Source organism: Momordica charantia (assembly GCF_013281855.1).
Source record: "Momordica charantia cultivar OHB3-1 chromosome 10 unlocalized genomic scaffold, Mcharantia_2.0 BLBB01000010.1, whole genome shotgun sequence".
Taxonomy (NCBI): Eukaryota; Viridiplantae; Streptophyta; class Magnoliopsida; order Cucurbitales; family Cucurbitaceae; genus Momordica; species Momordica charantia.
This window is the reverse complement of record NW_028275158.1, coordinates 7377630-7392121: the sequence shown is the minus strand read 5'-3', so window position 1 is coordinate 7392121 and position 14492 is coordinate 7377630. Positions and strand designations below refer to the sequence as shown.

The 14492-nt window shown below is 33.6% G+C and overlaps 2 protein-coding genes across 3 annotated transcripts; one reads left to right on the top strand and one right to left on the bottom strand.

Moving 5' to 3' along the window:
• Positions 1-4427: 4427 nt before the first annotated feature.
• On the bottom strand, positions 4428-6734 carry LOC111012895 (large ribosomal subunit protein uL16). Of its 2 annotated transcripts, XM_088118832.1 has the most exons (3): positions 6576-6731; positions 6172-6238; positions 4428-5256 (listed from the first exon to the last, which is right to left on the bottom strand). In XM_088118832.1, the coding sequence occupies exon 3, from the start codon at positions 5227-5229 to the stop codon at positions 4567-4569; it is 663 nt and encodes a 220-aa protein (XP_087974958.1). In that variant the 5' UTR covers positions 5230-5256; positions 6172-6238; positions 6576-6731; the 3' UTR covers positions 4428-4566. The 2 variants fall into 2 exon arrangements, with proteins under 2 accessions (XP_087974958.1, XP_022142890.1); XM_022287198.2 differs by lacking the exon at positions 6172-6238 and having other exon boundaries at positions 6576-6734.
• Positions 6735-10268: 3534 nt separating this feature from the next.
• On the top strand, positions 10269-12510 carry CAT8 (cationic amino acid transporter 8). The gene has a single exon (XM_022287030.2). It carries the CDS (start codon positions 10373-10375, stop codon positions 12152-12154), a length of 1782 nt encoding a protein of 593 aa, XP_022142722.1. The 5' UTR covers positions 10269-10372; the 3' UTR covers positions 12155-12510.
• Positions 12511-14492: the final 1982 nt, after the last annotated feature.

Sequence of the window (14492 nt, the reverse complement as noted above, 5' to 3'; positions counted from 1 at the left end):
AAAAGAATATGATTTCGAACCAGCCATATAACATCAAGCCAACAAATATTTACCAACATATTCAAAACATGTAATATATAAAAAACATGTGTTATTTTGTGAACAAAGATTCGAAGACAATTGTTATATTGGGATTACCTAATATTTTGAAACAATCATCATTTCGAGATAAAAAATATTTAGAAGCAATTACCTATGGGTGCAGTACCTGATCAATTTCCTGTCCCCTGTTGTTGAAGAGTTTTTTACAAATTATGTAGAACCACGTTTTTCTCAAACTCATGAAGGGCACTACAAGTTCTTACTGGTGCCATTTGCCTTTCGCAGTGCTCCTTCAACCTTCCAATCATGGATGAATAACGTGTTATGGACTTCTCTTCTTCTCTCCATGATGATGGGACCATTTGGCTACTGTTTTACAAGCTCTCGATGAGCATCAGTTGTGGCCATTGCTAAGCATTGCCAATTCGAACTACCACAAATCGAATACCTGAGCCATATTGTGTGTCGAGTGGAGGCGTGGCAAATAATCCTCAAAAGTTGTCAATTATGGCAAATCGGCCGAACCCACTAATTTGAAGAAGCTCCATGGGGGTCAATTATTTTACAAATGCAACTATCTATTGCATCGAGGAAACCCAATACTTTAAGGCATCTATTATATCAAGGTAACAATTGTTTCAGGACAATCTTGTACCGAGGCATCGATTTTAACAAGACAACCCAATCATCATACTGAGGCAACCATTACAATCAAATCAATATCTGGAGATAACGGCAACATTTTAGAAACAAATGTAATCCTTTCTCATCGAAACTGCAAGTCGTTTGACAGAGAATCTAACTTACAAATCAAATATTAGAGGAAGGAATCGAAAATAGTTATATGGGCGCAACAGAACAATTGCTGTTTCCACATAGGCTATTCTTAAACATCATTTTACCCAAGGCCATCCATTACATCAAGCCAGCTGATATTTTGAGGCAACAATTAAAAAACAATCATAAAATTTTAAAAGAAAATGGAACAAAGCGTCTTCTATATCGGGGCAATTATTTAACCCAGGCAACCATATCTATTACATGGAGGCAACAATAATAATTTGAGGTATCTTTCATATCTAGGCAACAATTTTTTCATGGCAAACAACTTGTACCGGGGCATCAATTTTACCAAACCAACCAACCATCGTACTGAGGCAACCACTATAGCAAGACAACTATTATCTCATCATTTTAGAAATGAATGTAATCCTTCCTCCTTAAAACTGCAAATTGTTTGACAAAGAATCAAACATACAAATCGAAAATTAGAGGAAAGAATCAAAGAATTGTTCTATGCCCGCAACGGAACAACAACGCCATTTTTTTGTTTGTGACGCTTTGTCTCTCATTGGCAATTCTTACATCATTTTAGCTAAGGCAACCTTGTTATTTCGAGGCAACAATTTAAAAAAAAATCATAAAAATTTAAAAGAAAAAGAAAACGAAGTGTCTTCTACATCGGGGCAATTATTAAACCAAGGCAACCATATCTATTACATGGAAGCAACAGTAATATATTGAGGTATCTTTGATATCTAGGCAAAAAATTTTCCAAGGCAAACAACTTGTACAAGGGCATCAATTTACCAAGCCAACCAACCATCGTATCGAGGCAACCACTATACCAAGACAACCAATAATTCAAGACACTACTATCTTGAGGCATCATTTTAGAAATGAATGTAATCCTTCCTCCTCGAAACTGCAAATTGTTTGACAAAGAATCAAACTTACAAATCAAAATTAGAGGAAGGAATCGAAAATTTGTTCTATGCCCGCAACGGAACAACAACGCCACTTTTTTTGGAGACGCTTTGTTCTCTCACAGGCAATTCTTACACCAATTTACCTAAGGCAACCATCCATTACATCAAGCCAACTGATATTTTGGGGGAAACAATTAATCAAAAGAAAATAAATAAATAATTAAAAGGAAAAGAAATGGCCAATGCTAGAGACTATACGAGAAAGCAAAGTAAACAAAAAATACTAAAAGAAGAATAAATGAAAAGGTTAAAAATAAAAATGTAACAAAATAGAAAACAAAATTAGTAAAATTTACCTACATTTGTAAATAAGAACAAAAAAATATTTTCCAAGTGAAACCCAATACATTTCCATGCAAGGAAACAAAATGCGCAACTATTATATCCAGACAACCAACCATTATATAAAGTTAATAAATGTTTCAAAAGAGACTGTTATAATGAGGCAATTACCATTCAAAGGCAACTCTTTTACATCAGGGCAACGAATTTTTAGAGGAGATTGTTGATAAGTGAATGAATCAGTTTGATTCATTTTTAATTTTAGCCAAATTTGTATTCAAAAAAAAAAATAAAAATTTAGCCAAATTAACCGAAGCGATCAGTTTGATTTCATGGATTATTAGAACCTAACATGACCGATACATGAGGGAGAACCGTCCCAATGCGATTTAATTCATTGATTGGACAAACACAGTCAAATCAACAAATGAGCAGCGACAGCAGCCATTACAAAAATGCAGCAATGCATAAATTGTCAGAAATGCATAATTGTTAAAAAAATGTAACAATGCATAAACGTTCGCTCAAGGGGTAATAATATATGAAGACGTCAATTTACACAATCTTAGAATGTTTCCATCATGACTACCTAGATACAGGGGACTCGGGGTTCATTGTGGGGTACAGTTATTGAAAACGGAATAATATATTGTTCTGTTTTCAATAACTTACCTAAATCGAACAAAAATTGAAGAAGATAGTCATGATTGAAAAATCGGGAAGCCCTAAGATACAATGTTAGGAGGAGATAACATTTAACCCAAAGGACTGCAGATTTGGACGTGGTTCAAGATTAGGGTTAGGGCACACGAGATCTAACCCGGATTGTTTCGAGTGACACCGGCATTGATCGGGGGGAAGGTTGAAGCGAGGGGAGTTGGTGAGGAAATATAAAGCGGGAAACAGAAAGGGAGGGAAGATTTCAGACGGATATGGTTTCGAGTGGTGAGCGGTTAGGGCTTAGATCCACAACGGAAGCCATGAAAGTTCAAAGATTGATGCCTGTTCGATTACGGACGAATCTCGATGTTTTAGAAGCGAGAGAATAATGAAAATGTAGGCATTCTCGATTCTAATCCCATCGATTTAGAAGATATAATCATACAACAATGACGTCCGAAACTTGAAAGACAAAGATATAGCTTGAGAACAGTACCTCAGATCGAGAGAGGAAGAAGAACAACGATGCGGCGGCGCAATATATAGGGCAGGAAGGGGGAGTAGAGGGAGGGAGTGGCGGCGGTACTAAGGGCGAGAGCGGGGCGGCGGCGGCGCCGGAGAGATGGGGAGCGGCTAGGGTTTGTCATTGAAAGGGTAACAGGCCTTGAACTTAAAATAGATGGAGGAGAGCGGCCAGGGACCGAATTTTTTTTAATAAATTAAAATTTATCATTTTTGAAATTGAAAAAGGATTAGCACAATGATGTATCTTGTATTTGTAATTAGCTAAAATTTTCTTATAATTTGTCCATTTATTTTATTTCTTATTATTGCGCCACTGCCACTACCTTCTAATAGCCCATTAAAAGGAATTAAACTAAACAAATATCATACTAAAACACAATAAAATAAAAAGAGATTTAAATGTGTCAAACCACCAAACAATTAATTTTGTGGATCTTTTTATCGAAATTGAAATATAAAAAAAAGGTAAGAAAAAACTAATAAGCAAGACACACAAAGCAAAATAGAAAATCTAACCTGAATTGTGATAAAAAATACATGTTTGTAAAAGAGAGGAAAAGAAAAAATAATCTTTTTAGCTTAGACTCGAAACACGTAGAGATTTCATTCGACGTCCCATGGTTGCATGGCTACGTCAACTATCTTTTCTGGAAAATTAGAATAAGCTCTTCTCAAAGAAGATATAATTACAATAGCCACAAACCCAACACAGGCACAACATCATGAAAGACAAATTGCAAAATCAGCATATAAAATCAGTTCTTCAAATTCCGAATCTGGATAAACTTTCTTCTTAAAAATTGAGGAAGAAGTTCCTCCTAAATTCGTAGGTAAAAACACTTATCTATATAACATTTGACCACGCAAGAATTCAAGAAGAACTTTCTCCCGAAGAAGTTACTTCGAATCTGAAAATCTTCACAATATTACTTCTTCCCACTTAATTTCTCGTAAAATATCAACCAAGTTAAGTTGTTGTTGAGGAACTACCGGTTGGTCCAGTTGAATAGATTATCTGACATTTTTTACACAAAATCCACCTTCTCTTCCAGCAACAACCAGTTATATCATGACAATAAAAGAGATAAGAAAAACAATAAAGGAGAACTATATTTCCCCAGTATAATCATTGGAGACTAGATAGAGAGATTTCAAAAGCAAACTCCAATCTTCTATAGTAAAAAATAAAAGAGTATCAAATGGGGAAATTTCACAGAAGTTCAAACAGATCAATGGTAATACTGTCAGCATTGATTCCGAGTTGAATTAAACAAGAAAACAACTGTCTTTAGGCAGTTTGAGGTAGAAAAGCTCTTCCAGGCTGCCGGTTTGCTAGAGGCCCATGGCATCCAAGAAGTTTCGCGTTAACACCATCGGGAAGAATCTTGTTCTCTGCCTTGTAATTCAGATAATCAGCTCGGCTGAATTTCGTGAATCCCCACTTCCTGCTAACAATGATCTTCTGACGACCAGGGAACTTGAACTTAGCCCGGCGGAGGGCCTCCTGAGCATGCTGACTGTTGCTGTCCTTGCAGCGAACTGAGAGGAGCACCTGACCGATGGCCACTCTCGCGCAGGTTCCTTGTGGTTTGCCGAATGCACCTCTCATGCCAGTTTGGAGCCTATCAGCCCCAGCACATGACAGCATCTTGTTAATTCGCAGAACATGGAAGGGGTGCACCCTGACCCTCAAATGGAACGCATCCTTCCCAGCAAACTTAGCCATATACTTATTGCAGGCAATCCTGGCTGCTTCCAAAGCCTCACTTGACACATTTTCTTTCTCCCAACTCACGAGGTGGACGCAGAATGGAAATTCATCAACTCCTTTCTTTTTCATTCCAACATCATAGATCCTGATCTTAGGATCGGGGACACCACGACAAAATCGTGACTTAGGGTATGGTTTGTTTTTAATTTGTCGGTAACACCTAGCAGGTCTTCTCCCCATTGTGAGTGCGCTTGAACTGAACTTGACCTGTGTGGTTGTAAAAAGATGAAACAATATCACAAAAAGGTTCACTGGCAAATGCCCAAAAGTAGATGACAAAATTAAATTGCTCCTAAATCTCATGAACATCAAAATACTGCATCTACTATAACCTCATTACTTAGATAAGAGGTGAACACAAAATCCAGCTTGGGAATTTTGATCTAGATGTAACTTAGAATCAACTAAACTTTTCATGTTGGGTCATTAAAGCTATTATCAACCAAAATTGTATAGAAAGCGGCAGGCCAGTTTCTCTGCCATTAACCATAAGATATATATATATATATATTTTTTTTTTATGTCCGTGTGTTCGGGCCAGCTTGCGCGCACCTCGACTATTCACAAGCCAACCGCCTGACCCTACTACATTTGGTTGACAAAGGCCATTAATCATAAGATATAATGAACAGAGAATGAATCAGACAGCAGTCTTGTAAATCATACAGACGTATCCTTGAAACTCGGCACAACTACACTGAGCAGCACCAGGAGAACAGTAAGATACGTCAGATTATCATAAGTACCTGCTTTAATCATCATCTTTTACTCTGTCCTTAATTTCATGACACAGACGCAACCAAAATAACACTATTGCAACTATTTTGACACATGATTGACACTTAACGGAGTCGAATAGAGCCCCAAACTCACAACAAAATCAACTCACCAGCCAACCTTTACTATCTTAATATGATGCCCTGATTCAGTTCTAAGTTAACTCTATAGTGCATCATAATTCAAATCCCCGTGTTAAGGTCAAGGAGCATATATGAAGAAATTCGGTTGGCTAAAGCTAAAACCCACATATATATAAAAGCATCAACTATCAAGTTTATTGTCGTCTTGGGAAGAAACTCAGATGAGTAAGGCAAACATCATGTCCAGGTGATTATAGACCACCTGCAGTATAAATCTGGGCAGTCATGAGTTGCACCAGATCAGCCAATTTGATTCTTCACGGTCCTCCCTTCAATTTACGAAACAGAGGCCAAAGTAAATGCCATCATACAAATTCTTTTCCCACATCCTCTTTATCACTTTAAGAACAAAACGTTTGATTAATTTCCCCACTACCATCTTCATTAATCTTACAGTACAGATTACCCGAAAATGCTCCACATCAAATGGAACCTTATACCTCAACCCAACCCATGAATCTTTCTTTGCTCAAAACTAATCTACGATTTTCCCAAGGGGCAACATGAGCACAAATAATGGTTAGTTTTGCGTTCAAAAACCAACAAAAATCGAAATTGCCATCAAAATGAAGATTACGTAGCAAAGACAGAAAGTAGCTTTCGTACCACCGAATGCGCGACGGAGAGAAGAGATGAAGAAGTGGCGGCGGCGCGACGAGACCCAACGATCTACTGAGGTTTTAATCCCTTTTATAGCCGAATTGAATGGAGAAAATTGGGCCGAATGCCCTTAGATTTGTCAAAATGGGTGTTCCCAAAAATCGACTACTTGAACAACACGTACAGCTCAACCTAATTCATTTCACATTGAATTTAAAATTAATTTGAGTTATATTGATCATTGGGTGTCTTTTTTTTTTTTTTTTTTTTGAGTTTGAGTGAGGATCAATTATTGATATTAGCGATGATAATAAGTATTTTTTTTTCATTTGAACTATCTTGAAATGAAATTAGATTGAGTTAGATTTTGGTCCTTGAAATTTAAATATAATTCTATTTTAATTTTTGTTCTTTGAATTTTAAGTTTGTTTTATTTTAATTTCTAAACTTTCAAGATATCTATATAAATCTTTGAACTATATAAAAAAAATTAATTAATCACTTATATTCTTACTTTTTTTAATTATTATTTTAACAACTATGTTTAATGTAAGCGTTCATTCGAACTATGTAGGTCAAGATAAGAATTAGGTAAGGGATGTTAGATGACAAAATAATATAACAATGACTAAAATTGTTAGTTTTTTTTTTCTAATTTAATGGTTGAAATAGACCAATATTAAAATTTAAGAACCAAAATAGTTATTTTTTAAAATATTTTATAATTAAAATAGACACTTTAAAATTTTACGGATGGAAATAGAATGAATTAAAAAGTGGACTCAAGTTATCTAACCCAACCTACCATAATTTAATTATAAATTTTAGGAGAAATTCATTTTTTATCTTTATAATAGTCAGGTGTATGAGTTTTTATCATAAATTTTCAAAATAAGTGTTACAATTTTTTTTAATTTTATTTAATAATCAAACATGTGCATTAATCTCAATTTTAAGTAAGGTCTAATGAATTTTGAAATTTTGGCGTTGCATTTTTTTGTTAAAATCTACGAGCATTTTTTAATACAATAATATGTAGTATGACTTTAGATTGACAAAATCAAGTTAACGTAGTAAAAAAGATTAATTTCTATTCATTGTTATTATTTTTAAAAAAAGTATTGTCTCACCGCCTCACACACGCGCACGTTAGCAGTGACGACCGCACTTTCCATATTTATTTATTTATTTTATTTTTTCAATCCTCTTATTTAGACTCTCATTTTTCTCTTTCCCACGCATTGCTGATTGCACATTCTACTACGGCCGTGAATGTGATTTTTATTTTCTCCGTATAAGCGTGTGTTATAATGAGTATAGTTTATGTCACAATTGTTAAGTGTACGTTGCTTAAGGTTATAGTCAGATATAGTTTATATTTTCATATAAATGAAAAGGTAGTCGAATATAGTTTATATATATATATATACATATATATATATATTATATTTGTATTAGTGTATATTATAGTGGCTATAGTATTGAAATTTGACCAAAAATGAAAAAATATTTTGTAATAAATTTCATTATTTAGGATAATATATTAAGGAGTAAATTTGGGGATTATGAGAATAATTGAATATTTTGTAATAAATTTCATTCTTCACTAGAATATATTAAAGAGTAAATTAGTGGATTATGTGAATGATTGATTTAGGTCCATGATAATTTAATGTTTACAAAATCAAATTTGAAATATTAATTTTTTATATTGAAATTAAAAACTAATTATAATAAATATAAATGTCATGAATAAGGATAGGTATTTGAAAAAAGTTTTATATCCATCAATCTAAGACCGTAAAATTGGTAAATACTTGACATTTGTGAAAATAAGTTTCCAAAATAGCTACTTTATCTCATAATTAAATTGAATAAAAACCCAAACATCATGGTCTTAGAAGATATATTTAGCCATTTTAAAATTAAACTATTAATTTCATCCTATTAGATCTCAAACTTGAATATGTGTTGCAATTAATACTCTCTAAAAACTAAAATAGAAAATTGTCTATAACTAACTAGGACTTGAGAATAGTTCAGCTAGTTAAGACATATATCCCTAACCAGAAAATCTTGGATTCAAATTCCTGCCCCACATATTTTGTAATAAAAAAACATACATAATTGAACGTACAAATCATTTCAAAATATTGTCATGGAAATACCTAAACTCGATCACAAAGAGAGAAAAAAAAAAAAAGCTAAAGCGAGTATAGCATATAATATATTCCAAGAATAATGCTTGGAAATAGTTTGTTGTTTCTTACCTAGACAATCTCGTGATGGGACAGACTATCTCTACATTTTAGCCACGTCTTATATGTCGTCTCTTTCAATATGCTACTTGTTTTTTTTTTCTTTTTCAAAATCTATTTAACTGATGTACTAAAAAATCTAACAAAATTTTAACAAACCAATTATTAAGAAATTTAATTTTCAAAACAAATGTTAAATTGAATCTAACTAAAAAATCTAACAAATCTTAAAAGAAATCGATCATGTCGATTAAAAAAAAATACCTTAAATTAAATTTAACTAAAAAAATTTAACAAAATCTCAAAAAACCGATCAATAAAAAACTAATTTATTTAATTATTATTAAAAATTTTAAATCTTAAATCTAATTAAAAAAAGATTATACCATATGGTATCTTGGATTATAGCTTATTCAACCCAATAAGATGTTTGATTATAGCTTATTCAACCCAATAAAAGGTTGAGTCATCGATTTTCAACTGATCAATCATTTACTGCTCGTTTTCCTTTCACCACTCTGGTGAAATTTCATATTCTGTTTATGACATTCAGGTTTGAGTTCTCTCTACATAACAATTTTTCATCATTGTTCTGCTTATTCATTAGTATTTATGAGAAACATCATTTGATATAATTTGTTTTGTGATAGATTTAATTTATATTTTGAAGGCTTGATTAGTTAAATTAATTTTTAAAATTGATTTATTTCAAGATTTTGCTAAATTTTGTTAGTTTAGTTTATTTAAAGTTTGGTTTTAAAATAGATTTTTTTTAACAACGGGGTTGTTTTAAGATTTTGTTAGAGTTAAATTTAAATAATAAAATCTTGGGTGCCACGCATGAGTTTAAAGAAGATTTTGGAAACAAAAATAGTTACAAAACGTGCCATACGTGGCTAACAGGGATGATCGTCTCTTCACTGTACAACATATTGAGACTTAGTGGAAAAAAAAATTATCTATACATATATATAAACTCTTCCTAAACATTATTCTTGGAAATAGTTGGGTGGAAAAAGTTCTAAAAAGAAAAACATTATTGAAAAAAAATGTCCCTACATTACCTTCCTAATTATTGACCTTCCTTACTTATGAACTTAAAGTTTTTAACCAAAAATTAGGTCACATTTATGACATGTGGGTGAAATTTATGTGACATAATTGGCCTACAAAATAATGTGGCGATTCGGTGAATCGGGTGATGGAGACTTATTTGTATTTATAATAATATATATATATTTATCAAATATTTTATTTTTTTTAATAATTTGAAAACACTACAAACATATTCTCAAAATTTCTACCAATTATAGAATTCAAAAACAATTCTTAGAAATAAATTTAATAACGCACTGAATCAAATAAATTCGATAAATCTGAAAATAAGAATAGAATCGTCCTATATAGGGTGGGTAAATCAAATAAAAAAAAAATCATATTATTTCATTTCAATATGTGGTAGTATATGTATCAGATATTTTTGTTCATCAATCAGTGAATCACACTCTTCCAATCAGTCAAACCAAACTTCAAACCCTCGCCGGAATGGACGTTCCCACGACGGAGCCACAAGGGCCGCCGCCGCCGGTGCAGAGAAGCTACTGGCGGAGGTGGAGCAAGCAAAACCTTTTCCCAGAAGAGTCATTCCGGAACTGTTCTTCGTACAAATCTGCTCTCTCGCAAACATGTTCTCGCCTCAAGGACCGTCTCTTGGATCGCTCCTCCGACGCCTATGAGCTCTTCGAACTTCCCAAGGCCAGTGAAATCGGGATGAAGAAATGCCTTACTTGGTGGGATTTGATCTGGCTCGCTTTCGGCTCTGTAGTTGGTTCCGGCATTTTCACGATCACCGGCCAAGAAGCCCACGATCATGCTGGACCTGCGATTGTGCTCTCTTACGCAATTTCTGGATTCTCCGCATTGCTCTCTGTCTTCTGTTACACTGAATTTGCCGTCGAAGTTCCCGTCGCCGGAGGCTCGTTCTCTTTTCTCCGCATCGAATTGGGGGATTTTATTGCGTTCATCGCTGCGGGGAATATTTTCTTGGAGGCGATTGTTGGTGCGGCCGGACTCGGCCGGTCTTGGTCTTCCTATTTTGCGAGTATGATCAACACTAATGACTCCGATTTTCTTCGGATTAAGGTTAGTGTCTTTTCAGATGGGTTTAATCTTTTGGACCCAATTGCTGTTGTGGTGCTTCTTGTTGCTAATGGTATTGCAATGAGTGGAACAAGGAGGACATCTCTCTTGACATGGATAACTTCTGTGATCAGTAGTTTCATAATTGTGTTCGTAATTGTGGTTGGATTTGTGCGCGGGAGCTCTGCAAATTTGGTGCCCTTTTTTCCTTATGGTGCAAAGGGTGCTTTCCGAGCTGCAGCAGTTGTTTACTGGTCTTATACCGGTTTTGATATGGTGGCCACCATGGCTGAGGAAACCAAGAGACCTTCAAGGGATATACCGGTGGGTTTGATTGGATCTATGTCTATGATCTCTGTGATCTATTGCTTGATGGCCTTGTCATTAACAATGCTGCAAAAATATACCGAGATAGATAGAAATGCAGCCTATTCTGTTGCATTTGACAGAATTGGGATGACTTGGGCTAAATACTTAGTTAGCATAGTTGCTATCAAGGGAATGACTACAAGTTTGTTGGTGGGATCTATGGGGCAAGCTCGCTACACTACACAGATTGCTAGAGCCCATCTGATTCCTCCCCTCTTCGCCCTAGTTCACCCGAGAACCGGAACCCCTGTTTATGCTACTCTTTTGACGACCTTAACTAGCGCAATTGTTGCACTATTCACTAGTTTGGATGTCTTATCAAGTGTTTTTTCATTCAGCACACTAATGATATTTATGCTTATGGCTGTTGCGTTGCTCGTGAGACGATATTATGTTAAGGACACGACACCAAGAAGCGAATATGTCAAGTTTCTAGTGTGCTTGTTTATCATTTTGGGTTCTTGTGTAGCATTGGCAGTAGTTTGGAATTTGAATATGCAAGGATGGATTGTATATGTCGTGCCAGCCACATTTTGGTTTTTTAGCACGCTGGCCATGTCGTTGCTTCCCAAGTATCGATTCCCCAAGGTTTGGGGTGTTCCTCTTGTTCCTTGGTTCCCATCACTGTCTATAGGGATGAATCTCCTTCTCATTGGATCTTTGGGTATTGCGGCATTCTTAAGGTTCTTCATTTGCAGTGCAGTAATGCTTCTGTATTATCTTTTTGTTGGTCTTCATGCCACATATGATATAGCTCATCAAGATGACATAGATTCCCAAAACGAGGAGAGAAAAGAGAATGTCAGTAGGGGAATATGATAGATGTTGCATTATATTCATCTGTAAATAGCTTTCTGGTTCTGGAGTGCTAAGATGTCAATTGTCGGTTTTTCATCAACTATGTTCTTCTGTTGGTTATCAATTAAGCTGTCAGTTGAGAAGACATGGAGATATCATCATATTAAATACATTTCTCTGATGATATCACAATATTTTTTGTTCACACAGCCGTACAATAATCTAAGTTTCTGGCTCTCTGGTTTGAATAGTCATTTTTTTGAGAATTTATGTACTCAATTTGAGGTGTCTTGTTTTCTTAAATTGCTAATTTCAACAATTGAAGACTTGTATCATTGCATCCCTTATGTGAATATAGCTAGTAATTGGTACAGTTACCACCGTTCCCTGTCTTTGCAATTCAACCGGGCTCTTAAAATTGCTTATAAAAATATTATTAGTGAAATCATTTAAATTTGAATATGATGTGTTAGTTATTCTTTTACTTAGCTCTTTATGCAGGCTTTTGTTTTCTCTAACCATATATTGCAGCGATGTATTGACATCACCATGTGATGAAGAGTTCAATGAAAAGATGATCTATATCATTTTTTCCGAACACGGTGGATATGAAATAAGAATGAATTTCGAGTAACTGTTTTAACTACATAGACTGTACTCTGTAGCTGTATCTCTACTGCCTCATCATCAGTCCGAGGCGAAACCACGCTTACAAGGATCAGGTATACTTTTCTGCTCTTGGCTTTCATTTTAAACAGAAAAAGTAGGCATTTTGAGTACGGGTTACCTTCTTAACTGCTGCTGTTTATTGACAATGTTGAACGTGAAAACATGCTTTATATGTCGATATGGTCTGTTCTACGTGGTTCATCCATATATAGTCGGTAGGGAGTCAGTTATCTTTTCATAATGCCGATTAGGGACGATTATAGTTGTCAAGAAAAGGGATTTGAGAAGCTTATGATGATATTTGAATTAAAGTTAGAAGGTGTAGTTAAACTGTGTTTGTTCATAAGAAAACTTAGTTTAAATCCTCTTTTGGTTCTGGAGTTTCATGCAGTTTGTTCATTTTTCTCTGGTTTCAAAACAGGTTTAGTTTATGTTACATAATTAACCGACAGGAAGGAGAAAACAAAGACAGAGTGGCGGAAGATCGTGAAATTTGTTTAAAAGAGTAAAACAAGACATTTGAAAGTTGAGTGATTAGAATAGAATATTTGAAATTTTTAAGAACCAAAATAGAATAAGTATGAAAGTTCACGTACCAAAATAAGAATTTAACCAAATTTTATGCTATATAGTACTCGTAAACTTGCTTCTCTGGAAGCTTCTAGATGTATTGTCATTTTTATTTTTCTCTTGTTAGTTGCTACCATAAAATTTTTTTCACCAAGAGGGTCATGAATTTGAATCTCTGACCAAGATGGTCATGAATTTGAATCTCTTTGCTTCCATTTGTTGTACTAAAAAAGAAACATTTGTTTATATTTCTTGTTTTTAAATAAAAGTTTCAAAAACAACCAAACCAAATTTCTTTGTTTTCGTTGTTGTTGTTATTATTTTTTTCTTTTCATGTTTCCAGTTTTTTTTCCCAAAAATATATTGACATAATATAAAATTGCTATTGTATTTGAAAGTGCATTATTCTATCATGTCATTGAAGAAAAAAAATATATTTTATAAGAATGGTTTTACTGTGAAAAATTGACCCTAATGATGGCTCGATTAGTCAGAACAAGAGTTTATATTTTTTATTTTAAACCCTTCCACTTCATTATAATTTCAAAATAACATTTTCTTATTGAATTAGGTAAAAATGTAATGATAATTACAAAACTAAAAATATGCAAATCTCAATTAAAAACAAAAATGTTTAATCGTTAGATCTTTATCGAGAGAATTAAGGATTTTTTTTAAAAATAATGATAAATAATGTTAGTGTAGAAATATTTTCAAAAATAGGATAATAAAATTGCAGCCAAGAAATATTAATTACTCCCTTCTCCCTAGCTATGCATTTTTTTAGATTATTTAAAGTTTTTTAACTTTTATCCTTTATAGTTATACAAGCTCAAATATATCATTTTCATTTTTAGAATTTTTAATTTAGAGTTTAAAAGTTTATGGTTTTTTTAATAATGTATTTTTTAAACCTATTTTCTATTTAGAGTTTAAAAATTCAATTTTTTATATAAGTAAATTTATTTTAAAAAATTTAGTAAGATTTGTTTTCGAAATTATTTTAGAAATCTTTGGAATGTAATTTTGGAATGTAATTTATGTAGAGGTAATCTTTTAATTTAACGTTACACTAAATCTAATTATCAAATAAAAGTGATCCAAGCAAGATCAACAAAAT